The sequence below is a fragment of the Salarias fasciatus genome, chromosome 22, assembly GCF_902148845.1.
Source record: "Salarias fasciatus chromosome 22, fSalaFa1.1, whole genome shotgun sequence".
NCBI lineage: Eukaryota > Metazoa > Chordata > Actinopteri > Blenniiformes > Blenniidae > Salarias > Salarias fasciatus.
In genome coordinates, this window is record NC_043765.1 from 14,606,661 (window position 1) to 14,633,738 (window position 27,078).

Sequence of the window (27,078 nt, forward strand, 5' to 3'; positions counted from 1 at the left end):
CTGGCCTCAGATAAAACCCTCACGTTTTTTGTAAAGAGCCTTTCATGCAGGCTTGTACAATTTCAAGGTTTGTGCCATTCACTTTTTACAAATATGTCTCAATACTTTAAAAAACATCTAACACAGATAAAACCGGCAAGAGTGTGGTGCAGGAGAGGCAATTTACTTGCACTCCACTCGGCAGTTACATAGTCTAATATATCATGGCGCCGCGCTGTAATGTTGAAATGACTGATGAGCAAAGAGCAGAGAGAAGCAAGGACGAGCAAGGGCTGGAAATCGGAGGGCACGGCGCGAAATCTGATAGTGGCTGGAGGAAGCAATTTCAGGAAAGTTTTAAACTCAATGAAGTGCGTGTGCACGTGCACGTGCATGGGAGAGAGGGTGCGCGAGTGTATGTGTGCGAGAGCGAGAGAGAGAGAGAGAGAGTGCAAAAATAGCTGCTCGCACTTGGCAAAACTCTGCTGCTGTAATTACAGTCAGGTGCTTGTGTGTACTCTGCCCCAACACACACACGCACGTGCACGGCATGCCTGAGGGCTTTTAGGAGAGGCTGCAGAGGAACAACCCAAATCTCGAGACTGCAAAAACATTGAGGAGACAACTATAGGAAGCTGAAGATGAAGGCAGTCGTGTTAATGAGCGATATTGCGTTTGGGCATCCTCCTGCTGCAGCGGAGTCGAACACAGCAGTGTCGCTGCATTACGGTGGATTACCTTTAAACATATATTACTTTTTTTTTTGCTCACTTTGCAGATCCGGCTTCTCGCTAAATGACTCCTCTGTAAATTCAAACTGAGAGAAAAAAGACAATGCTGATGGTTCCCCTGTGGAGCTCATTCAGTCTTCTGTCTCCTTTGTCTTCCAGGTTAAAGCCAGACTGTCCACAGCAGCTTTAGAGACTCAGGTAACACTCAGACGCTGACGAGAGCAAACTATCTGCTCACGAGTAGAGGAAAAATCCTCCTTCTCTGCAATAAAATTATGGACACAGTAAGACGTTCGGCTTCTGAAGTGTCCTGAAATAAAGTCCTTCTTAAGGCATCTTGAACATTTTATTGCTGGGGCTGGCAGTTTTTAGTCATAAGCAAGATTTAAACATTTCCCGTTTTGGGAGAAAGATCAATTCATCAGCGTAGATTTAGTTAAATCATGAAATTCTCCAGAACGGACTGCAATGAAACGCTTTACAGACTGTCGAGCTGCTGCAATACTTTATAGCATAATCAATTTATTTGCCGGCCATTAGCCTCACATGAGATGTGTTTTTGTCCGTGAGTGCCGGGTCAGAGGTCATTGATCGATAGATTACTGTGAACCCTGTTTTCTCTGCATTGGCTGGCATTCATGTTATCGTTAATCTGCATCCAGCAGTTTGTCAATGACAAACCGCAGGACTTTGATAAAAGGAGCTACTCTCTTGGTATATTAAAGCATATTTCACAGTGTGTTAACTGGAGATCATGCAGGAAAATAAGGAGGAAACATTTGCCTGGAACACAATCTGTAGATTTCTTAGCGATTAATGTGCAGCTTTTAGAACTGTACGTCATGTTTTGTTTCGTTTCTTTTCCAGTCCAGGGTGAAAAGAAATGGACGGCTGATTCAGGGCTGTCCGCCGATCACAGAGTCACGGGAGGAGCACGGAGACGATGCAGAGGAAGAGGAGGAGGAAGAGGAGGAGGAGGAGGAACATCGGGCCAGATCCGTGTCTCTGTCGTCGGACAAGAACCGGGCGGCGAACCTCAGGGATGCCGGTGGGAAGTCTCCGCTGTTTCGACCGGGCCAGAAGATGGCGGGGCAGAGCTCCAACCGGTCTCGGAGGAAGAGCCAGGAAATGAGCCTCACCACGTTAGATCCTTCCAACCTCAGCCCCAGGTGAGCCGCGCCGCCATCGATTCGTCCCCCTGCATGTCTGGATTTGTGTCCCTGTGACTCACTGCCGTGTCTATTTTTGAGGAAAAAAAAAAAAAAACTTGTGTTATGAACTGGGACTGAGTGAAAAGTGTCAAAAATGTGTGCAATGTTTAGTTCATGAAGCCTTTTCTGGATCAAATGGAAGTTTCATCACCTTCAATGGAAACTGGTAAATACTGAAGTAAGAAAGAAAGTAAAACTGACGTGAGCCACGTCATTCATTCATTTTTCAAGTAAAGATAAGACCTTGCCTACACTGCTGTTTATACTCTCGCCCACAGCCTTTTGTCTGTGTTCAGGATCGTGGACGGTACTGAAGACAGCGAGGGGACTGAAGGCTCGCTGGCTTTCTCCTTCTCTCCCAGCCGAGGCCGTCCTGTCAGTGAACCAACCAGTGCCTCAGCAGCTGCTACAGGTCTCTCCACTGACAATCCCAGTGAATAAAATACCCTGTGGGATGTGAGCTTAATGAGGCTGGTTAACGCCTGTGAATCTCTGCCGTGTATATCAGCTTTCTTAATATATACAATACCTACAGGACGGAGGTTTGTACTTTGTCGATGGTGCACAATCTGATTCATAACTTTTGTTTGTCACAGATTTGCTGCATATCAGCACCGCAGAACTAGCAGCTAAAGCAGAGGAGACCAGAGGACAACTGCGGCACCTCGACCAACAGGTAAACCTCCTGTACGGCCATGTATATCCCCAGAAAGGTGGTACACATTACACTTGAGAGCTCTGATTTAGTTTAAGTCAGAGATGTGGTTATTTTTATGGTTAAGAGATGGGATGTGTAGGTATTGCTGTTCTAACATCTGTGTGTGTGTAAGTGTGTGGCATGCCTGCATACCTGTTTGGGACACAGAGGATTTGTGGTGAGAGAGAGACAGGTGGGCTCGACTAAGCACTCGCCATATGGCTGTATCTGCATGTCAGGCACAAGACAGATGAGAGGATTAGCAGAACTATCGAACCACAAAAAAATAGACCAAAACAATAAATAAGCTCATGATTCTTTTATCTGCCGTGCGCTTTCACGCGCGATATACAGACTCTCATCCTGGGGTTTTGATTGGCAGGTGGCTCAATTGACACGAGACATTTGGCAGGTGACGAGCAGTGTTTGCTTCCTCCTGCTCGGCCTCATGGAGAATGACGTGATGAGCAGAGATGGGCTCAACAAAAGGGAAAAACTGAAAAGTAAAAACAAATAATACAAAGACATAAAGCCCTTTTTCTCTCTCTCTCTCTCTCTCTCTCTTTGGAGGAAACCCGATGGTTGGAGAACAGAAGCAAAGACCAAAAAATAGTGATGAAAGGGAAGCCTGTGAGAGACGGCAGCGCAGCACCTTCACAGTTAGACTCGCCGGTTCTGTGGCGGGCTTTTTTTTCCGTCTCTGTGGGTTGCTGCTGTTTGACAGGAAGTCTCTCAGTGTGGTCCTGTTGCTTGTTAATCCACACTTGGATCCATCCACACCGGTCACCAGGAGATGAGAAAAAAAAAAAAAAAAATGTTTGGTTTAAATCTTATCTGCGTCACACACACGCACACGCACACACTCACAAGCGAGACCATTATATGTTATGTGTTGCTTACAGCGTTTGGTTGCTGCTTGCAATGAAATAAATAACTACAGTAAATCAAATTTTCTTCATGTTAGTGTGTTCAGTGTGCAACATGCTCCCCGGCAAGCCTCCACAAAAAAAATACTACAAGAAACAACAGCAGTGGCATGATGTATCTGTTGAGCCACGCCGTAAATCAAGAGGTGCTTTCCAGTTTACAGGCAACATTTCCTTTTACTGCAAAAACATATCGTTTAGTTTATCTGTGGATAAAAACCTGCTGAACCCCAAACTAGCAAGGTTATCTATTGATGTTTGTTAATACTTTTGTTTGACCCCAAACAGTGAAAAAAGAGCAGTGTTGTTAATGAACGCGTTGTGCGCACACAGCAATAACCCCGGGTTCCCTCTGCGGCCTCTTACCTTTGCCCTTTATTGCAAAACAAGAGCGCATCTCCAGTGGGTGATGAATTCGGCATTTTGCGGGCTGAGCAGAAGCCTCACATGAAGCACTGAGGAAGTCATAATAGAGAGCTCCACAGGAGAGCGGCAACAATGACACCGCTGCATGAAAGGTGTGAGTAACAACGTTCATAATCACTGGGAGAAGAGCACAGAAACACGAAGGAACATGGTGCACCTGCTGAGACACACACACACACACACGTCCGCTCACCAGTAGTGACCCATTTTTGTTAATGAACTGTGAGAAATACAATCAGCTGCTAACTACGGCAGACTCTTTAAACACTGCACAGACTTAGAGAAATACGAATTTATTAAAAAGGAAAAAATTGTTGAACAGCTAGAGAAACAAAAGTATCTTCATCTGGACTGTTGGGTGAAGTGGAAGTGAGATTTTAATGAAAACCTGTAGCTGTCAGTACACTTTTCTTTAGATTTCAACATTTTCTTCATTCTATTTATATTATATTAAAACATACATCTAATCACTTCACAAACTGCACTCTGAATAAAAAGTATAATACTCTTATATAAATGCAGCTTGAAAAAAATTGATAACCTTCATATTTTACAACAAGAATAAAAGGAATTTTAAGAAAAAAGTTTGTTTCAAATCAAAACATGTGGATGTTTACAAAAAGACATGGAAGATGCAAAATTAAACCACAATGTAAATGTTCACTGAGCATCATTTTGACCTCTCTGTTAAAAAACATCCGACAAAACCTCTAAAATAAACATATTTGGATAAAAGAACAGCTCTCACGACCTTGAACACGAAGATTTTTGCCTCTTTGAAGGCCGATTTCATAACAGACATAGCATAATCACATCTATTCACAACAAAGCCCTGATATAAACCCGCTTGCATCCATTAGCATTAACGTCGTTTTATCTATCTGTGCTATTACAGATTTTTTTTTTTAAACGTCAAGGACTGAAAAAATATACCTGTGGCTTCACTTGGTTCCGGTCGTCCACTTACTGTTGCTTTCCCCAACCGTCTCCACAGACGCTTGTTTGTGATGTGGGAGTACCAGAATCATGTTGACAGCGTGTCAGATTGAACTGGACTGTCCTGCCACTCTCAGCTTTTCTATTTTTATCCGAACCAGAGTTTAGATCCAGGCTTTTATCAGCCACTTGTGAGAGGCAGAGATGGGGGGGGGGGGGGGGGACTGTAAAAGAGGTAGAGAGGCTATTCAGCTGCATACAGACGATGGCATTGTCTGTGACTCGTGAGAAATCAAACAACTGTGATGTAACAAAGGACTGGCATTTGTGTATAAAAAAAATGCACATAATTAAGTGTGTGTGGGATGTATGGATGACGAACCGACCATGTCCGTGTCGCTGACATCGAAAGTTGGAGAGCTCTGAGCTGGCGCTGGTCGTTCTTCATCACGCCGGCTCTGCCTGATCACCTCTGGACAAACTCACACTGCGCCTGGAGCCGTTCCCACCTGCAGCTGCGTGTCCTGCTGAGGGCTGATGTGCATCCGGTTGCACTGGAGTGTGCGACTGGCCTGATGAACGGTCACCGGAGCTTTGACTGGCAGGAGCAGATGGCGCACTGGCAGGGCTTCCCGCTCGTGCCCTCACTGAGCACCAAACACCTTCTGCAACGTAATGAGCAATTATAGCAGCTTGATGTTACATGTAGAATAACAGGAAACGGACAAATAGTTTGACCTAAAACCACATTCTTCTTGTCACAATCCATCGTCAGTTTATTCCCCGCATCCGTTTGCGTCTGGGTTTCACATGATATCATTGTGTTTTGGACTCCTGTGGACATCGCCTGTGCTGTGAAATATGTTACCTTACCTCAACTGCTTCGCCGCTTTAAATTTCCATCAGGATTCCGATTAATTTTTCAGTGCTGCAAAGCCCCCGAGGTGCAGTCAGGACAGCTCCGAGGGCCATGAGAATTGTTGTCAACATGGCTGCACACAGCGTGACGACTGAACATTTTTTTTCTGTTGTTTGTTTTTGCAACATGGAACAGTTAATAGTGTGTTTATAATAATGCTTATATTAGGTCATAAAAAGCAGAAAGGAGTCAACATATGTGTAAATGTGAATCTGGCTGCTCCTTCGTCCCCTGACTCATCTGGAACTGGATCCTATAAAGCAGTTTAGGCAATGTATTGATTCCTATAAATAAATCGGCGCCAAACAAACAACAATTGTCTGAAATATTAGCTACCAGGGTCTCATTATCATGCTGTTTCTGGCACGATGTATTTTCAGTTTGTTACCTTGCTGAGCTGTTTATTCATCCATCCATCAATACGCAGCTAACTGAGGTTAGCTGTAGGCGGTCCCAGGTGACTGTGGGCCAGGGCAGTCCATCACCGGGCAAATACAGACGGACAGAAACTCAAACACACCCGGGGGAAATTTACAGTGACCAATTAATGCAATTTTTGGATTTTCGTGGGGAACCAGACTAAACCACTCACACATGGAGAGAATATAGATTCCACACAGAAAGGCCCTGAAGTCCAGAGCCGGTCACACTGGAAGCTTTCTCACCGTGAGAGAGCTGAACTAACCACAGCAACACTGTGTGGACCCTGAAGACCTCGCATTCTGCATTTAGCCTCGTACGTAGGTCCACAAACCCCCGAATTATGTTGCTTTCATAAAAGCCTTTCTTCATGTCGGTGTGTGCAGGTCAGCACCCTCCGGAGGGAAGTGTCCGACCTCGGGCAGGTCATGAGGCGAATGGCCCAGCTCATGGAGACGCTCATGCCACCAGTGCCACAACCCACCGTGGTCTGCCCGACCCTCTACTCCCCGGCGCGCCACGCCCACCTGCACCACCCGTCCTCCCCTCAGGCTCGCCCCGCCTCCGCCTGGACAGACGCTGCCACGTCCTGCCCGTTCACCGTCCCCCAGCAGCGCGGCACCGTGTGCCGCCCGGACTCCGCCGCACTGAGGCCCCGGAGCCTCCAGCTGAGGCCGCCTGCCGTCCCCGCCTCCACTCCTTCTCTGACTCCCAGCTCGTCGGCCGTTCAGCTGCAGCTGTCCTCCATGCTGCCACAGCCCCGCATGCCGTCGTCGTCCTTCAGCTCCCCCGATTTCTCCCACTACAGAGACGGGGCCTCCAGCCCCTTCCAGCCAAGGATACACAGTCCTGCTCAGGACACGGCGGACAGTTCGGGGTGTTCCTCCTCTCATACTGGACTTGGAGGGATCTTCTACAGCCCGACCAAGAGTTTGTAGCACCTTCCTGACGTCTGGAGGACTTTTTTTTTTTTTTTTTTTCCTATGTGGCTGAATAAAACATGAGACAAATTCACTACAGTCCCTTATATCGCTGGAAGATGTTTACAGGGATGCGATGCAGATTTGTTTTTAAGGCACGTGATTAGAAAAAAAATCCAGTTGCATGAAAACGAGAACAGAAAGTTGTAGGTGTGTTAGCTCTACAGTGTAGAAACTTAGTGTTAGACAATATGTAGAGGTTTGGGCCAGCTTTACGGTGGGGGCTCTCTGAGCACACCTCACCTTCCACCCCCCTCCCCCCTCCACATTGAGGCTCCTTCAGTGAGCAGGACAGTGCCATAATAAAGGACAAGACAGATGCATTGGAGGGAGGGAGAGAGTTGCTTTTGTGCTCTGATTCTTTTTTTTTTTTTTCCTTTGCTCCTTCCTGGACGTGGTTTGAGGCAGGCTGTGTTGGCTGGGAAAGGAGAGGAAGAGAAAGCCTTGTGAGTAGTGGGTTAAGAGACAATGAAGGGGGAGGATGGGGTGGAATATCCCCCCCCCCCCCCCCCCCCCCCCCCCCCCCCCCCCCCCCCCCCCGCAACCTCCTGTCTCTGCCGTCCCCTCTCCATTTAACTCTACTTTCCGTGCTCACTCAACCCGTGTGAGATGCTCGGGATTGCATGGACCGGTGACTGGTCGGACTGGGAGCACAGGATTGTGTGAGGAGAGAGCCGGGATGCATTGTGCTCTTTGACGCTGGCCCTCGGGGACGTGGAAAGAAGGGGGGTGTTGGAGGGTGGAGGAAGGAGGTTATGGAGGTGGTGGTGGAGGGGTATGCTACGCCTTGGGCAACACGGCCCCTGCTGCTGCCTGTCACACCGAGCACAGGGACTCTGTTTCTCTTTTCCAGCGTTTCTCTCTATTCACCTCACATTCTCTCTTTCTCTCTCTCTCTCTCTCTGTCTCTCTCTCTCTCTCCCTCTCACTCTGCATGCCTTTCCGAGCCTTTTGAGTAGTGCCTGTAGACACACATTAACATGCTGCATGTCACCCTGTGGAAATCCAGCTTGCCATTTATCTATCTATTTAAAGGAAACACGGTTCAATCTTTTAATAACCGGACCCGGCATTTACTGATGCATATTTAATGGATTCAGGTCCAGTTTAAGCAACTTGATTATTTTTAGGCACCAGGTGACGTGGCCTGGAGCAAATACTACCAAATTGGTTCACGATCCACAACGTAGGCTGTTTTCCCTGATCGTCACCCAGGGTTACCGGCGCCAAGATCTACTTTCTCAGCTTGTGAGAGCGAAGGCAATATTCCCGCCCGAAAGCACAACAAGGATTTAAAGACACTTTTATATTTCTATGAATGTAACAATACTAAAGATGTATTTTTTTACCTCAAACAATGCAAGAGCGTGGGGTGGCGGCGAGCGGCGCCGCTGTCCGCGAGGCGTCGTACGCTGGTATCCGCCAATGCAATCTTAAAACCAGGAAAAAAGGTCATAACTCCTCGTCCCACCAGATCTACTTGTTCTCTTTTGAATTCATGTAGGTTTGTCTCTGCTTCTCTGCGAATGGAATGTACTCTAATCAAACTTCTTTTCTCCTTTAACATTTTGATATTTATTAGATACAAAAAAAAAAAAACCTGTTACGCTAATAAACAACAGATACGACTGTTACCTCTTGGCTTTTTTTGTTTTGTGATCACTGAAACATTATTTACAGCTGAATGAGGTGAGAAAATAACTGACAAGTGTTTCACTAATTGAATTATACTCAATTACGAGTGAAAATGCTGTTATTAAAAAATCCGAAGAAACTGTTCGAAGTTCCGTTGCTTTTTTTTTTTGCCTCACTGATTATATAACTTTAAACGAACAATATATAATCATGCAGTAAGGTCATTCATTTTTAAGTTAAAGGTGTAATACAAGATCTTCTCGAAAAGACGAAACCAAACGTCTGTTACTCACTTGTTGAAAAACGCGCATGTGCCAGACCATCCGCAGTGCTCTCCTGCATCTCCCAGGAAACACCTCAATGGCGGAAGCGTGCGAGGGCGACCTCCTCTTCTCCGTGCGTGCACGGCTCTGCTTACAGTTTCTGCGATTGGCCTCGCTCATGATGCTTTTTTTCCGAAACAGTTACAGTTTCATTATGTCAGACTTGCTATCGGTAAGTACTCGCTGAAACGGAAGCTCCCCGGCTACATAAACACTCTGAATGCGCATGCGCAAAAGGGAGAAGCTTATTGGGCGCAAGCAGCTCGTCAGAATGATTGACAAACAGACCCACCAGTTATTTAGATGATCCACCCGGAACTCAAAGCAAATAGAGAATCCTGTATTACACCTTTAATTTAGACATAAAGCTGGATTTTTTTGTGTCTTCATAAAAAAAATCTTGCTCAGATGAAAAGGTTTGAATATTCATTTTAAATGAGGGTGCACTCGGCAGTTTTATGGCTTTAAGAAGTAGTTTGAGTAAATTGTACTCGAGAATAGTTCCAAAATTTTGGATTCCATGTCTTCCCATTAAGCGATACTGATTGAAGGGAACAAACACATGAACACAGGCATTTATTTGACTATAAGTCTAGTCCATTTACCATTTACCATTCAGGTATAAATAAACACAAAATAACAATGACAACAACAATTGATTGTGGCAGAATCAGGATACGGAATAAAACCATACATTAATGAATTTCTTGATGTGATGATGGATGCCTTTGAAGAGTCTGTTAAAAAAATGTCCTCTGTGCTGCTGTGTGAATCATGAAATCAGAAATTAATTCTGCACATGACTGTAATGTGTAAATCATTATGTTTTTGCGTGTCCATAAAAATCAGCCGTGTTTTCATGACCGTGAGCCTGAGGCGGCCCTGCGCCGGCGCCCCTGGCTCCCAGCTGATACGATGCCGGCTGGTTCCTGGACTCGGATGTCAGGCCTCTCGCATGCAACACAACTGTTGCTTGCTGGGTTGTGTATTTGTTTTGTGCACGTGTGTGTGTGTGTGTGTGTGTGTCTCCCGTTTGCCAGCAGCAGCCATGGTTCATCTGAGGTGAAAGAGCGGTAAACTGTCATGTCCTCCCGGCGCCGCAGGCAGGAGGTGAAAACCGAGTCGGCACGCATGCTGGGGATCAGGCTGACGCACCTGTCGCAGGTCCAGCTGCTCTCACCTGGCGAGGCGCGCTGTGTTTGTGTGTGTGCTTGCCTTCGATGGAGGGAAAAGCTGGATGTGTCTTGCTCAGATGGAGACGAGTGAGGCGCCAGCGAAGCCGCGTCGAGGTGTGTAAGCGTCAACATCTACATAACACAGCCATCAAAAGCTTTTTTTTTTTTTTTTTTTTTTAAATGGGCGGATTAGGACATGCGATCAGAGGACTGGTGTGTTTTGCCAGACCTGCAGGTGGACAGGCAGTGTTTGCACAGAGGAAGATTATTTGTGTGTTTAGAAGCGCCTCCAGCACATCTGTGGGAATGCTGTCATTTAGCCCGAGGTCTTGAAGACCCATTCATATTTAATGGGGGACAGACAATCCCATCCGCACTGTTTATGCATCGTTTTATCCACCTGCTTACAAGCTCATCTTTTATTCACCGCTTTCCCCACTTTATCTGCCATTACCCAACTGAGGCCCATCTGGCTTCCTGCTTAGCATCCCTCCTTCTCTCCTCGGGCCTTTTCTTGCATGATTTTCAATGGAAATTGGGTTTGACGTGGAGGAATGGGACAAAACATGGACGGAGCTCATCAAGAGGAATCATCAGAGGAAATAATTGGTTAAAAGGAGTGTGTTTAGCAGATGATTTTCTACCTGGATGTTCTTTTTTTTAAACTTTACATGCATTTAACTGTGTTTCGTATCGAATCCACTGCTGTGGGCCTGCGCATGTTTTAAATCCTCTCAATTCACAGTGTTTGATGGCGGTCCTGACCCAAATACGGCAACTCTTCTTGTCCGCTCTTTCCTCTTGAGCGCACACACAAAGCACACACACACACACTTACGCTTGTGCAGCAGCACTTGTGGGGCCCACTCATTGACATAATGCATTCCTGAGGCCCTTAATCTAACATTAACCATCACAACTGCACAAGAGCCTACCCCTAACCCTGACTCTCACCTTTAACTAATTCTGTGGAGTGCTTTCAGGTTTCAACCCTGAAAGGGTGCGCACACACACACACACACACACTCTTCCATTCAAATGAGCACTTTATCCAGGTGAAAAGGGCCTCTCCACTCGCCCTTCGTCCCAGATTTCAGTACTGAAAAAACATTTCTGTGCAAAAAAGTAACAGTTTCTCTCTCTGTATCTATTGCTCTTCTTTCATCGCAATGGGAATGTGTCATGATCCGCCAGCCCAAGACGGGGTTAAACTGTGTTTAGACCCAAGCAAGTACCGTGTTTGTGGCCAGACTCATTCAGTTATGTTTGGTTTTGGATTTACGCCAGTGTGCATCTCTACAAACCTAAATAAAACCACGAGAACATGGAGGAAATGGAGGAGCTCTTCATACAAGGGCTTTCTATTAATCTGTTTCCCTCTGGATGAGACAGAGACTGATGTTGCACAATCAAACACTTATATTTGCTCTGGTGTACTGCGGAAAAAGAGGATGGAGTCCTCACAGGACGACATGGGTTGTGTGTTTGATGAATGGCTCTGAGCTTCTCCCCTGGGTGTTACCCTGGTGGGGAGGGGCGGCGGAACAATGCGCATGTCAGAAGATTAACGGTGGCGTCTTTCCTCAGCGGCGTGGGTCCAGCTATGATCGTCAACCGAGCACGAAACTGAAACAACGGCAATATTGTCTCTTTCGCTGTCAGCAAGCCGTCTGGGCGTTTTTAAGCAGGAGACAGGAGGATCATCCTTTCTGAAGATCTCAGAGTAAATAGATGTCTGCTGGTCTGATGTAAGAGTCCCCGTTGAATTGAACATCAGTTCAAGATAAAGAGAAAGAACTACCTTTCTCTCTCTGCACACCTGGCAGCATTTTGTCCTTAAAAACACTTAAAGTCTTTTTTTCCTTTAGAAAAAAAAAAAAAAAACACTTTATGTCTGGTAAACAGCCTCAAATGAAGATGTTCCATTCTGTTGAGTAGAGGAATGATTTTTTTCCCCCTTTTCTTTCTTTCTGGGATAACAAGCTAAAAAAAATTACATTTCAATATGGAGACTGTGGTCTACAGGTTTTCTTTTCAGCAATTCATGCAGAAGTTATTTTATAACCTGAGGTTCCAGCCAACATGTTGAACTGGCATGTTGGGGATGAAGCTACATCCCACTGTGTGTTTCTTATCTCTGAGCTCCAGTTATCTTTCTGGGTTTTTGTCTGACACTTCAGTTTCCATTAAAGGATTATTTGACAAAGCATCATCTTTTATTGCGGCTTTGTGGCCATATTTAAACATCTCAACACATTTGTGAATGATGTAATTCATCCTCTCCTTTATCTCCTGAGGGGACAGTAGTGTTGTGGGGAGGCTGGAGTCGATCTCAGCTCAGTGGCATCGAGTGTCAACACAAGCAGAGAGAGAAAAGCCATTTCAGCTCAGGGACCACTGACAGTCCAAATTCCACCTGATCAGTAAGAATGAAAGCAATAAATGCAGATAACTCCGAAACTTAACATTAGGTCCTGTTAGCATGCATGCTTGCACAAACTCACCCTCATGTATTTGATGCTCAGACTTTCCTGCTGTGAAATGTTGCTGCCAGCCACTGCACTGCCATATCCCTCTGGATAATGTCACACCCCATCATTTTATGCTTATATTGTAGTGCGTGCCATGTTGGCTAAAAACAAACAGCGGTAAAGTGATCTGATTTTTAGATACTATATTTTAAGTGATATTCATATTAACAAATTATTGACTTTCCTAAAATCCCATGTGTATGATTCCTCAGACATTAAAGAGACAAATTCTTTATTTCGTTAGAAATATAGCTCTTTTAAACGTCATTCAATCTCAATGACCAGTTGCATCATATCTATGAAAAACAATATTTTCTTTCATAAAACAAAGTATTAAATAAAAGTGTGGTATTTGATGCTTTGTTGCTGGTAATGAAGCTGAGGTTTGTGTGTATCTGCTGGAGGAAAACTGCTCATTTTACAGCCTGATAAACAGTTTTTAAGTATCTGAAAAAGTAGTACTCAGAAAAACTTCAGAATTACCAGGGAAGGAAGTGTTTGTGTCACTGGGAATTTTCTAAATGAGACATTTAAAAGCTGCTTTTGTCTTTGACCTTAATTGCTGCTGCAAGACAAGTTTTTTCTCACATTTTAACGCAGTTAATCTTTCGCCGTGTGTCAGCGCGGCTCCCGAGGCCCATCCTCACAGATCTAATTGCACATTACGAATCACTGGAAACAGCAGCGTCTGTGTAAAGAAGACCCAAGGCTCTTTGAGGCTCGCACAGTAAGTACAGCCAACCTCCATTCTGGGTGAAACAGCCCCATGGATCTTCATAAAGAGGCAGCAGCTCTTCCGTCACATACCTATTTGAGTCACTCAGGCTCAGGGACATATGTGGTCCGGCCATTGCTCATGAGCGGGGATATAAATCTGTTTACGGAGCAACACTGTGGAGAGCTGTTATCCTTATGGAGACAGAAAACACGCCCTCACAATGTAAACTCTTCAATTATGAGATGTGGCATGATGTTAGCTGAGGCTCAGGTGAGGATCAGTGTCAGAGCAGCTCCAGTTATGTCTCCAGAGAATTAATGGAAGTCAATGTACAGGTGCATGTAAAAAATAAATAAATACAATCTCTATATTATTAGAGAATTATGCCTTCAAAACATATGAAAAGAAATGTATTGAACATTTTTTTAAGTTCAATTGTGAAAGATGTGAATTCCATTTGGAAAAAAAGGGGAAAACATGTAATATTTTAAAATCCATTTGATTTTCCCAACTAATTATACAGAGTAAAATTATGCTGTAGGGCTGTCAGAGTTAATCACTTTAATCTCAATTAATTAATGTAGGGCTGTCAAAAAGACCTTTTTTTAATTGTGTTCAATCACAGAATCAGGGCTGGGGCTTTTTTTCAATTTGAAGACTGTATTTGACGTTGGCATTGTATTCAGTTGATCTGCATGGCACTTTATTTTGAAAGGAAAGCCAAAAAACAGTCAAAAAGGATTTTTTTTTTCTTTGTGTTCACGTGATTCCTCACTCTGGTAAGAAATCGTTCCCTTCAGGAAGCTGTAATGCTGTGATTTCCACAATTAATTTAAATTCAACCAGTCACCTTGAATTCTGAGGAACCTCTCAGTTTTGTCAAGTTGCGGGAAATCAGACCAAACTCACAGACATTGGATTAATTTAAATTGTTAAAATTACAGCATCTCAACTCTGCAATTCTGCAATTATTCACAATTAAGTAATTCGACGGCACTAAATGTATACAAAGTCTTTGACATGCACCATTATCGTCTGGGGGAATATGTGCATGTGGGTAATGAGGAGGAGGAGTGACGGGCCTCGCATCCATCAGCGTTTGATCCGGGCGCTCGCTGTATTTACATCACACTTACCTCAGCACGAAGGAGAAATGGAGGAGGCTGCTGAGAGCACGGACAAAAGGAAGGATGCAGCAGACAGCATCAAAAGAAGGAGGACAGCTTCAGGACTGGAGGCTGTGAATCCATTTGATGCAGACATCAAATAATTGCTGTAAAATGGGCTCGGGAAGATTGAACCTGGCAAAACTAGAAAAAACATAACTGTGGCAACTCCTAAATGGTTAAATAGTCTACAATCATCTCCAGTGCATGCCAGTTTCTGAATAAAAATCTGTCACTCAGTAAGCCTTGGAGGTTCCAGCTCCTCGGGTTCCTATATGTAATTATTTAAGATATTGTGGAGCCTCTTGAAATAACATGATGTGAGTGGTGCGGCAATGTCAGCAACTTCGACCTGTGACTCTTCACAGACATGCGGTGAAAGGCTGTGCTGTGTTTATGTAACCTGTCACACTTTCTCTGAGAATTTTCTGCTCTTCTTACATCCATGTAACAGACACTGACGTCAGATATTGTATTTGTGATCTGCTATATGATCGAAATCACGAGGCTGTCAGAGGCAGCAGATGCATGAACTGTCAACTAAGTCTGCACCACAGCAAACTGCCCAACTGCACTCCGGACAGTCATTAAGGTGGTCAGTCATTAAGTGGCAATTGCTTGAAATGGACACCAAATTTAGAATTTCCCCCACATAGGAATGATTTAGTTCAAACACCTTGGAAATCCCTTTCAGTCTGCTGCCAAACACTTAAACCTTTACAGCCTCTTTTCCTGGAGGCTTTGGAAAGCTCCTCAGATCTTGGTCTGGTGACACCAATACCAAAAAGTAGAAAGGAAGAGAAGAGCAGGCTGTAAGTGTCAGAGGTTTAAGCGAGACAGGTGGAGCTTGTCGCTCTCAGATGGGCTTCTGATCATTGGTAGTTAACCTCGTGCTCCTAATACAAAATTCATGGGTTTGAATAGCGTTAGATGGGAGATTTGCAGAGTTCCACTCCAAAGAGAGTGGCTTTTATGGCTCAGTATTATAGTTAGTACAGCTTTATCACACCGTTTAAACGAATTATTCTCAGTCAAATAAGTTTGGGCTTGAAGATAAAATGAAGATCAGAGAAACTGGGAACCACTGCCATAAACCTTGCTGTTTCATGTAGTTACCGGTGTGGTAAATTTATTGCTTGAGCAGTTTCAGCAGGTGTTAGTATGAGCTACATTCACCCACTCGCACACCGATGGCGACGGCTGACAGACAAGATGCCCGCACACCGGTGGGAGCAATTTGAGTTTCGCTGTTTTCCCCGAAGACACTTGGACACATCGGAAAAACAGGATTTCTACCTCCAACTTCGAAAGTTTGGGAGCGGACGACACCACATCCTCCCAGCTGATCCACACAACAACGTATGCACACAACACCGTGGTTTTTACTGAGTGAACCTTTACTCTCTCAACTGGTCTCTCAACCTCTGGCCCTCCTCAGACGACTCACAGTGGAAAGAGGTCGATCTTCTCTGACGATAGTTCAGTCACCCTGAGTTACATAACTGAGGAAGACTAACCAACGACCGGTTGTTTGGCGTTTCCCTCGAAGCTACAGACATGCCGTATGACTGATTTTCATTGAAAAGGTGGTGTGTACTTGACTGGGCTAAGTGCACTGTTACTAAAGAAGAGCATCACTGTGTGACTGAGTATAGTCACTTGATTAGCGCTCAGTGCCCAGGGGGTGGATAAAAGAGTTACTGGGGAGCAGAGCAAGGTCTTTTATGCCTTCCAGTCTCTAGTCAAACCTTAGATTGCATGCCTTAAGTAACATCTTCACTTCTAACTTACTGGACTGTGACTACATGTGGCCTCGCTGTCTGAAAATCCAGCCTTAGGCTGATTACTGTTGACAGCATCCTGTTTCCTCAGTCACGTGCACAACAGGATTCCTGTCACTGTAATCATGTCAGCTCACAATACTGTAACTGGTATATATAGGAGCATGTAACATCTGGGTGAGAGGAGCATCCATGTGTGACAATAACAAAGTGAGGAGTTGCAGCTAGGTTGAATAGGCAGATGACTCCCCCTGCTGTCCACGACTGGCAAAGTTTTTTTAAATTTATTTTTATATATACATTATCTTGACAAACATGTCACAAAAGAGTACAATAGTTTGAGATCAAGGTTGAGAGCATTTGTGAAATAATTTATTCAGGGACTGACAGAGACTGAGTTCAGCTGCTTTCATTGTGTCCATCTGCCTTTTCTGAAAAGTGCATAAAAAGTAAATCAAGCAAGCATTTAATGAACCAAACATGAAGAACTGACATACAATATATAATTAAACAATACACTTAGACTTTTCTAATATGTGCAATCCTTAAAACAGGAACAAAACGGCTGAGTGGCAAAAGAGAAAATCTATGCTGTGTCCAGCGCTTTTGGGTGATGAGCGCCAACATATTATGTTCTCTATAAGGGCTGCAAAGTTCTGGTGCTTCACAATCTCATCCCACAGGTGAATTCAAGTCCAGGCTCTGAGGATTTTCTGTGTGCATGTTCTTTCTGCCCACATGTGGGATTTCTCTGGGAACTCCAGTTTCTTCCCACAATCCAAAAGCATCATCTGAGGTTAATTGTCTCCAACTCGTGTGAAGAGGACTGTCCTCTCTTTGGGAGGATGAGTTCAGCTCCCATCTGACGACGACCGGCTGCTGCTTGGATCACACTGTGTCAAAGAGTCACTATCTTTCTGTACACAGCATATCTCAATGCCACTGTGAATTGTATATTAATGCTCGGTCAGTGAGATGATTCACGTCTCACATATTTACCGGTTCCCTTCGGGTTTAGTGTCTCAGGTTCCTTTAGGAACCACCAGCTGCTCAAAGTGCCACTGCTGTCTGGGGTGATGTGAGCACTGGCGCAGGAAGAGACCTCCCGCGCTGGCGTGGATGTTGTCCTGTCTGCTCTGCTGGGCTCCTTCTTTAACAGCCTCCAGACATAACTGGGACTGCTGGTGAAGCAGCTGACTGCTCAGCTGAAATCCAGAAAACACATACAGTGAGTTAGCCAGATGTCCTACATACAGAACAGGAAGAGTACGTGAAGAAAATTGAGTTGTCTCCCTTGCCTTCACAAACTTCCACTGGAGTCTGCTGAGGGTTGGCCGCTGGGTGGGACATAAAGAGAGGACCACCCTGTCTCCCTTTACATCCAAGCACGAAGCACCCATGGGACCCCATCGCACTTCCCCCTCAGAGTTTAGATCACAATGCTAGAAAAACATATACGATGATCTTAGCTTCTGTGCGCCACACGTCTCTTGTTGGCATCATTTAATTACTTCTCGCTGCTCTTACCTGGCTGCCCGTCCCAGTGCACGGGGCGACAGTCATGGCTTCACCCTCCGGTCCATGGAAGGAGTCTGCACATCTGCCGGTGCCAACACTGTACAGCTACACAGAGACATCAGCCTGTCAAAAAGAGTCAAAGATCCTCTGTGTATGTGTGTGTGTGTTTGGAGGTTAGTGAGTGTGTCCGACCTCGCCTGACAGTGTAGGCCTGTCCTGTGGGATGTAGAGCTGCGGATACACTGATGTGAGGAACCAGTGGAAGTTCCTACAGCCCAGACTTCTCTTCAGTCGGAGACGCTCGGTGATGTTTGGACTTTCAGACTGCACGGACGAATAGTGTTTACACTGTGAAACTGTATCTTTCTGATATATTGACATGCACACTCATCCACACACACACACACCTGCCTGATGAAATGAGCAAGCGTGTCTCTTCTGAAGAAGATCTTCCTGTAAGCGTCCATCCAGGTGTCAGCAATGCGAATTTTGTTCCTCTCAAGCAGGTCCTGGTCTGGGGAGCGATGTGGCAGGTGGTGACGGTTGAGGTGGGCCACGCGGGAGCAAGGGACCACCTCCATGGAGCCCCCGCAAGACCATACCTGTAACAATATCAATTGATGATAGCAGCTTTAGCTCTCAAGACTGTGTTTTTTGCTTAGTTCTCTTTTGACTTGTCATTTTTTGCAGGTCATCTTGCACAATTGAGCAGTTTCTCTGTTATCACTCTGTCTCCATCAATGTGCAAGGGGGGGGGGGGGGGGGGGGGGGGGGGTGTTAACAGAGAATAAAACAAGTTTTACTTTACCCTGATTGATAGCTCGATTTGCTCCGCCCCCCACAGCAGCATTCCTGGATCGTAGGCTCCCACGCTTTGGAAGAACTGTTTGTCAATGGCTAAAACTTCCCCTCCTAAAGCCGGGCTCCTGTGACAGAGAGAATGAGTTTACATCACAGGGATAAATTGGTTAAATTGAAATACCTTAAATGAGCAGCCAAACTCTTTATTTGTTTTACAGTCTAGATGTATTAAGTTCTGCATTTTGATGTTGAAATATTTCACAAGTCATACTGAAAAGAGAGAATCCTGTGAGCACTTTGATTAAGAAAATTATTCGCAGATACAGTATACTTACGCAGGACAGAACATCCAAAAGAGCTGTATTGTTAAATTACTGTCCACTCACTGCACAGGTTGGACATTCATCTCTGGATCCTTTTCTTGCAGTTGAGGGTTTGATTCCCAGTGGAAGTCCAGCCTCCAGTCAAACAGTCCCTGGACTGGCCACTGGGTGGCACTGTACTGGAGCGTCTGCCAGTCTATCTCATCCACGATGGGGGACACTACTGTGGTCCTGCAGGGACAACACATGCCTCACATAATGCTGATGTTTTTTGGCATAAAAAGTCCTGAGAACCACTGAGGCTGGTGCAATCAATGTAAAGTTCCTTCATAAACATAAACAGAATTAGGATATAAACAATCACAACAACCACGTGGCCACTGATGCTGTATTTGGGGAGTTGCCATAAAAGTGTTTGGTTGTGAATGACTGCTTCAGTTTGTGTTTATGTCTAATGAAGTTTTTAAGTCACACTCTGAATGAGGCAAGATGAAACTGCAACATCACATCATAAGGTAAAAGGAACCCGGCTTTCAAAAAGACAGTCTAAAACAAGCTTGTTACTACATTTAGTGCTGTTACAATGATGACCCAACACATATTGACTGACTGATTGACCGACTGACTGGTCAGTTGGTGAATTTCCCACTCCAGGTTTGAGTTAATCTACTTATACTGGGTGTTTAGGACAAATTAAAACTCCATCTGCATCTGCTTGCATGTGTAAGTTCAAACAAATCCAGGGCTGACGCTTTGCATTGCAAGTTCACAATCACGTGCAGCCTTGTGTAAGAGTCTGCTAACATATGCTATTTGAAGCATTTCTCTCAAGTAGTCAGAGTGTGATGTGATGCTCTGAGGACATGCACAGAGATTAAAAGGAGAACAGAGAGAGCAGGAAATGGGAGAAGGGTCAAACATGTGGCTGAGAGAGTTGAGAGGCTGCAGACTCCAGGTCTGAGAGATCAGTCTAATTAACTAGTCTGATTAGAGCCACGCTGCAGGCAGTCTGAGACATAAGACCGCAGCCAAATCACACACCATATGCACCCACTGATTCTCTAATGTGCATGGACAACTGATAACTCTGATCGCCTCATCTTCTCACTCCTGTCAATTAGCAGAAAATAATTGCAAAAGAAAGATTTGAGGAGAGCTGATGATTTTGAAGATAATATTTCCTTATGATCAAACTGTGGAAAACTCTGACAAGACAGTATTTTACACCATGACAAAATTAGTAGATAATTAGTTTGATCCTAATTAGAATAAATCACGCCACTGAATGGCAAGGTTTTTTTTTTTAATGTTTTCTTTTCTTTTTTTTTTTTTTTTTTTCAAGAATTACTGCATATAAGTGATTCCGGAAGTGTGTTACCTATCCTGGGCAACTCTCTCCAGCAGAGGCTCCAGCCAGCCAGTCTGGCACTCGCAGTGAGAGTCCATGAAGACCAACACCTCCCCTACTGCCCGGGCGGCACCCAGGGTACGACACCCCGCCACACCCAGGCGCTTTTTGCTGCGAATCAAGTGAACTCCATCCAGGTGGGACACATACTCGCTCAGCACAGCCTTCAGGTGACCTGAGAGAAGCGCAGAGGCGAGAAGGAAATAAGGGGTCGCTGTGAAAACATGGATGGATGGATGGATGGAGAAGCTTACCATGCTGACTCAGGTCGTCCACCAACAGGACCTCCTGCAGATGCTGACGGGGCGCAGTGTCGAGCACGCTGTGCACGGTGCGCAGGAGAGTGGACCAAGCCTCGTCGTGAAAACATATGACAACACTGGCAGACGGCAGAGACTCGCTGAACTGCTCCCCGAAGCACCTGTTGGTCATCATCATATTGAGAACAAAGAAATTCATTTGAACCATATATTGACATCAAAATAGGTTTGCTAACTTTTTTGGGCACTCACTCAGGATTGCGCGCGTCCGGCAGTTTGCGATGGAGAGAAATCTTCTCACTGACCACCTCGTTAAACCCGTATCTCTGCAGCGCAGCCAGCTCCATGTCCCTCTCTGCAGCCTCCAGCTGCAGCTGCACGGCTCTCCCCATCTCACCGAGCGCAGACGGTCCCGACACGGTCGCGTCTTTATTTGCTCCAGGTAACAGTAACTTGTAACTCCGCTTCTTCTGCGTCGGGCTCCTGGTGCCCTGGACTGACTGCACAAATAGAAGCTGGTCTTCTTGCAGGGATTCTATTGGAGCCGAATCGACTCCAAGTTCCAGAGCAGGGTCCCGAGACTGCACGATGACCTCCGGGTCCGGTGGGCTTTGGATCCGCTGGAGGGGCCGCCGCGGGGAGCCAGGCATTCCCAGACTGAGGTCGCGGTCCTGGCTGAAGAGATCCGAGAGCGTCAGCGTCACCAGGACGAAGCCGATGAGCAGCAGCCAGAGGCAGAGCATCCTCCTGCGGACAGGTTTAGCCCTGCATAGCCTCATGCTGGAGGAGGAAATGCGATGTGTAGTTTATACTTTGCTGGAGTTTCTCTTTAACTTATCCTGCATTTCAACAAGAGGAGGAAAACAGACTGATGTTATCCGGGAAGGTGAAAAAACATTCTATCACACAAGCTGACCAGACTACTGAATATTACAGTGCTATCCATGAGGCACTCAACTTGGGACAAGAGTGACAGAGAAGACAGGTTGAGCGCAAAATGTTGGAGGTGCGCATTGCGCGCGCTGTGCGCATCATCCAGGTCCTAGCGCCTGCGCGTGTTGGAATCACACTTGAACTCTGAAAAATGGCACACCTGGGTCTCACTCTACCCCTCTACAACGCTGGTCCGTGACAATATCTCAATAAGCATTAAAACTAACGATCCACAACTGAACAACAGACAGACTTGTTTCTGTGTTTAGAAGTCTGTGACATTTTTCTCTAAAGAAATCGTTCAAAAATAGAAAAAATGCAAATGAATTGTGTGTGTGTGTGTGTGTGTGTGTGTGTGTGTGTGTGTGTGTGTGTGTGTGTGTGTGTGTGTGTGTGTGTGTGTGTGTGTGTGTGTGTGCGCGCGCGTGTTGTGACTGGAGCGGCAGTTTTGGAGCGTCTTCCCACATCAAAGATGGCCCTCTCCCTCCCTCTCCCTCTCTCTCTCTCTCTCTCTCTCTCTCTCTCTCTCTCTCTCTCTCTCTCTCTCTCTCTCTCTCTCTCTCTCCCACTCCCTCCCTCTCCCTCTCTCTCTCTCTCCCTCCGTCCAGCTGGCTGCCGGCCCCCCGGTCCCATGACCGGCTGCGGGGGGAGCGGGGCGGTCTCAGCTCTGCTCTCTGCGGCTCTCGGAGGAGATCCTGGCAGCTGTTTTTAACTGAACCTGGAGAAAAACCAGGGGGCGTAGGTCCCCTCGTTTGTTTTGTGCTTTTTTTTTTTCTGACTGAATAGAAATTATTGATGGGTTTAATCAAAGCACATCTTGTCAGTGCATCTCTCTGCAAATGAAAAACCGAACTGGAAGTAAAAACAGACACCAAATAGGAAAATAGGACAAATTGGCTAATAATAAACCAGTTCCTTTTCCACGTGGCATGGAGTTGATGTGCTCTTTTTGATGACAGAAAGACCAAACTGTACCCTGTTTTTTTTTTGTTTTGTTTTTTGTAATACCACATCAAAAGAAATGAACTCTCATGCCAGATTTTCTATTTCTGTTTTGTGTTTTTCTGACAAGAGTTCGGAAAAAGCAATACATTTGGCACAGGAGCCTGTGGAGGGTTTGACTCCAGCCTGCTGTCAGCAGACAGCTCAGTGTCTTGAAGCTCGGTGAAACTGGAAAGACATTAGAAATCAGTCCTATAAAAGCAACCATAGAAACCCTAGGTGTTCCTTCTCGTTCTTGTCAGGAGATTGGTTCACAAATGGCACTTTTTAATGGAATCACTGGCAAAGACCAGGCTTAGGCAGAGTAAACAGATGACTCACCTGCATGCAAAGACACTGACTTCAGCAGAGAGCTGGGTCTGCTCCAGAAGGACTTATTAGTCTTTGCCACTTTTGCAACAAGCAAGACTCATCTCCTTCCCCTCTCTCATTTAATCTCTGCACCACACACTCATACCTTTGTCTTCTGCTTCTCTAACACATGGTGAAGTTTCCATGTCCCTGGAGCTCTCTGGGCTGTCTGGACTACAGTTTCAGCTTCATTTTTATGGTCTGACCCTGCATGAACTGTGTCATCTAGTGGAGGAGTTCACATATGATAGAAATTATTGTTGCAGGTTTTCTTTTTCTTTTTTTTCTTTTTTTTAAATTTCCAAAAAGTCATATGATCAGCAGCATGACTCACACAAATGTGTTTTCAGGTTTCTGGGTGAGATTTTCTGTTGCTTTTTGGACGTGTCATTCTGACTAATAGACTTTTTAGTCGAAAAGACTGCCTTGCTAAGCATGCTGTCGTTTTTGACTTCAGACATAAACCTCAGGAAACAAACTTTTTAAAAGAATTGTGCTCAAGTTAGATAACTCCAAAAACTATTCAGTGTATACGCTTGAGTGTTGAGAGACTGTTGTTCACAAGGCAACTAGTGGAGCCAGAGATACATTTTCCTTATTCCAGGTGTGGCTTTTGTGTTTTTCCCAAGTTATAAAGGATTAAGGAACAATTTAGGATATCATGGGGCAGTAAATCAATCATCACACAGGCAGGGGCGTTTCCACTTTCGACTTTGCATTCTACAAATACCTTTAAAGAATTACATCCCAATACACACGTGGCTTAAGGGTTTTTCTGCCAGAGCTTCAACTCATTCTCTCTTTTGAGCTTGTTGGTTTCCTGCTTTGGACTCTTGTACGATGCTGCGTGTACCGTGTGTCCAGATACAAATGTGGCTTCAATGTCTATCTGTAGAGATTGAAACCACTGAATATTATGTTATATAATATATGTTATATCTGGTATTATGCCCAGGTAGCTTTGTTAAACAAATATTAAACAAAGCAATTTAGAAAACAGCAAACAAGTCTCAATGTCAGGAGGATAGTTAGAATGTAGGTATCATGGCAGGACTTTAATTGATTGAAGCATAACTTTTGTTGTTCTGTCCCAATATAAACCAATCATGTGGGTGAAGATGACAGGATTACTGGAGTTCTTGAATCACAAGAAGTCATTTCCTTCCTGGCTCACTTTCTGGATCGGGAGCCTTTCTGTGGTCGAAGAGATTGCATTTTCTCCCATGCTCGTATTGAGGCCTTCTCTCCTCGGCACTTCAGTTTCCTGCACAGAGAAAACACGAGTATTTGGTGAAGTAATATCTCTGAATGGACTGATGATCTGTTTGAGATTTATCTAGTCTTTTGTCCAGTGTCAGCCAGGATAGAAATGTTCAGCAGACATAAAAGATGGACGGGTATTGATTAGTATTTACTCAACAGCACTTTTTTCTGTTTGTTTTGTTTTGCCTGTTACAGCTATTCAGAGACAGTAAGTACTGTTGACTCTTGAGCTTGTTAGCGGTTCTTATCAACAAATCAAGACATTTAAGTTGCATAATTACTTGTCGTATGAGGATATACTGAGCTACATGGTGTACAAAAAAGTTTCATTGCACTTAATATATAGATAAGTACATGTTTTCATAATAAGCTACAGCCAGCCCACGTCCTCCAGTGTGTGTTGGACATTCGCTGGTTTGTGAGCTGGCTCTACAGGAGTGGCTGTGTGGGTGTGAGCGAGCGGGTGGGATTAGTCTTCCTTTTATTGACTGAGACACTTGCCTCCCTCCTGCTCAGGATGACAGGGCAGAGTGGCTTCTGGTGATTATGATTACAGTATACAAAGGAAGCAGAGAGACACCTGGAGAGAAGTACAAAGACTGAAGGAGGGCAAGCAAAGAGCAAAATGAAGGTGTTAAAAAGGAGGGTGGAAATGAAAGAGAGGCACCAAAGATCAGAGAGAGAGAGAGGGAGGGATGACCGACTCCTGACTTTAATGTGCTTTAGAAATTTTGTTTTTCAGCCTCAAGATTGAAAAAGAAAGAAAGTCTTCATGTATTTCCAGGACAGCGCAGTGAACACTCCCATATGTTCCATTGTGAAGCCAAAACACACACTGAACCAAGTTTCCACTGCAAGCACATTTTCAGACTCTTGCATAAACACTGAAAGCTCTCACTCTCTGTCTCTCCCTCTCTCTCTCTGCCTCACACACCACACACACACACACACACACACACACACACACACACACACACACACACACACACACTGAAGATACATGGACCGGTCCACATTCCCGGGAAGGTTCCTGCATTCCACCATCGGACTGGAAGCCAGAGCCGCAAATGAGAAGGCACGAAAAGTTCTCTCCCCTTCGTACTAACACAAAAACACAGCAGAGGGAGAGAAACAAGAGCAGAATGGCTGCACAGTGCATTTCTGGCATGTTGCTCATTCATATTTCTCCATTTTACAGGCAGCGATGTATCAAATTTCTTTTCAAACTGAGCTGAACAATAAATCAGAAAAATGCACAAAGTGTCCTGGTGACCCATGCGTCCTGTATGCCTCTTCATCCAGATGAGAGGTCAGGTCAGTCTGTCTCAGAGTCAAGTCAGAATTCATTCAGACCGTATTGCAGTCAGCAATTACTCTCAAATGCTTTTTTTTTTAATAGAAAATATAAACATCACATAGAAAAGCCAATGAGCCCAACCCAGACTTGACCCATGGACATTCTTGTTGGAGGTCAGAGTGCTAACCACTGCACCTGCATCCTGATCATTACGGCAATTATTCGGTCCATTAGTGGGACGATTAAAGGCCCAAACACTTTCATCACAACATCAAAGTGTTTACTGGTTTTTGATGATACACTCCCCGCACTGATCTGGCATCAGTGGACTCAAACAATGACCAGTTCTGGTTCATTAATATAAATATGTGTTTACTCTGATTTTCTGGTCAACTTTGCCTCATTTACATGAAAGTGTTTTTTTTTTTTTTTTTGTCACGAGTTGTTAAGGCCAGATAAATTGGAGTATTTTATTCTTATCGTTATAGTAAAGAACTCAGAGTTTGGGTTTGACTTGTAAGAGGGAGGGGAAATGGTCATAAAGAGCTGCGATGAGGTGCTGCCCTCTACTGGATGACCACTGACCTTCAATCAAGGTTTCTTCATATCAACTATCATTCAGTGGATGCGCTGAATTTTTACACCAAACTTTTCACTCACAGCTCGTGCACTGCAGTAGTAGAAACCATATTCAGCCGCTTTGAATGAATATTCAAAAAATGGCCACAGAGAAAGGAAAACAGGGATTTTCATAATATTTAATTTTTTTTTTCATGCATTAAAATGATGTGTAAAATCACTCAGAATGCTTGTTCATAAACAAACCAGAAGGCAAATCACTGTGCTTTTGACAGATGTCATGACAGTTTGAATCAGCAATTAAGGTGCTGGAAATGTTTCCAGCTTTCCAGAGTTTCCTCTTGAGAGCAAAATTTTATTTAAACAGAGTCCACTAACATCTCATCTCAAGCTGTCCGGGACTCCGTCCATAGTTTACAATCCCACATCTGTTTAGAAGCATCCTCCGTACCTTTACTTTCACTTTTATTACATTCGAATTAAAGATGAGGTGATAACACAATAAGGGATCATTTTGGATTTGTTTGTTTCTTCTTTCTTTTTTCTTTTCTTTTTTTAATATTTCAAGGGAGAAGGGCTGTTCTCGGAGGGTTTCAAGGAGCTCTCAAGAAAATCCCCCCGATCAAAGAATTTGCAATTGGAATTTTGATTCAATTTCCACTTATACCTGTTTGATTAATGCTTATAATCTGTAATCACGCAACTGCAGAGCCACGTGTTGATAATAATCGACACTGACATCATGAATAATGCTCTTTCTTGGTATGAAAAGTTTGATAATTTGGGAGA

At 44.7% G+C, this 27,078-nt stretch overlaps 2 protein-coding genes across 2 annotated transcripts in view; one reads left to right on the forward strand and one right to left on the reverse strand.

The window, feature by feature from the left end:
* kcnh8 (potassium voltage-gated channel, subfamily H (eag-related), member 8) overlaps positions 1–7,443 on the forward strand; it is a 47,171-nt gene extending 39,728 nt beyond the window's left edge. Inside the window, exons 12-16 of the mRNA XM_030082368.1 lie at positions 870–908; positions 1,578–1,879; positions 2,218–2,333; positions 2,518–2,597; positions 6,632–7,443. Of these exons, the coding sequence (XP_029938228.1) occupies positions 870–908; positions 1,578–1,879; positions 2,218–2,333; positions 2,518–2,597; positions 6,632–7,183 (1,089 nt within the window). The 3' untranslated portion in view covers positions 7,184–7,443. The remainder of the gene's footprint in view (positions 1–869; positions 909–1,577; positions 1,880–2,217; positions 2,334–2,517; positions 2,598–6,631) is intronic.
* Positions 7,444–16,909: 9,466 nt separating this feature from the next.
* Positions 16,910–21,798, reverse strand: LOC115380962 (polypeptide N-acetylgalactosaminyltransferase 15). Its single transcript, XM_030082293.1, has 10 exons — positions 21,117–21,798; positions 20,859–21,025; positions 20,575–20,779; positions 19,260–19,427; positions 18,881–18,998; positions 18,480–18,674; positions 18,265–18,396; positions 18,082–18,177; positions 17,853–17,996; positions 16,910–17,759 (listed from the first exon to the last, which is right to left on the reverse strand). Exons 1-10 carry the CDS (start codon positions 21,641–21,643, stop codon positions 17,577–17,579), a joined length of 1,935 nt encoding a protein of 644 aa, XP_029938153.1. The 5' UTR covers positions 21,644–21,798; the 3' UTR covers positions 16,910–17,576.
* Between the last annotated feature and the right edge of the window lie 5,280 nt (positions 21,799–27,078).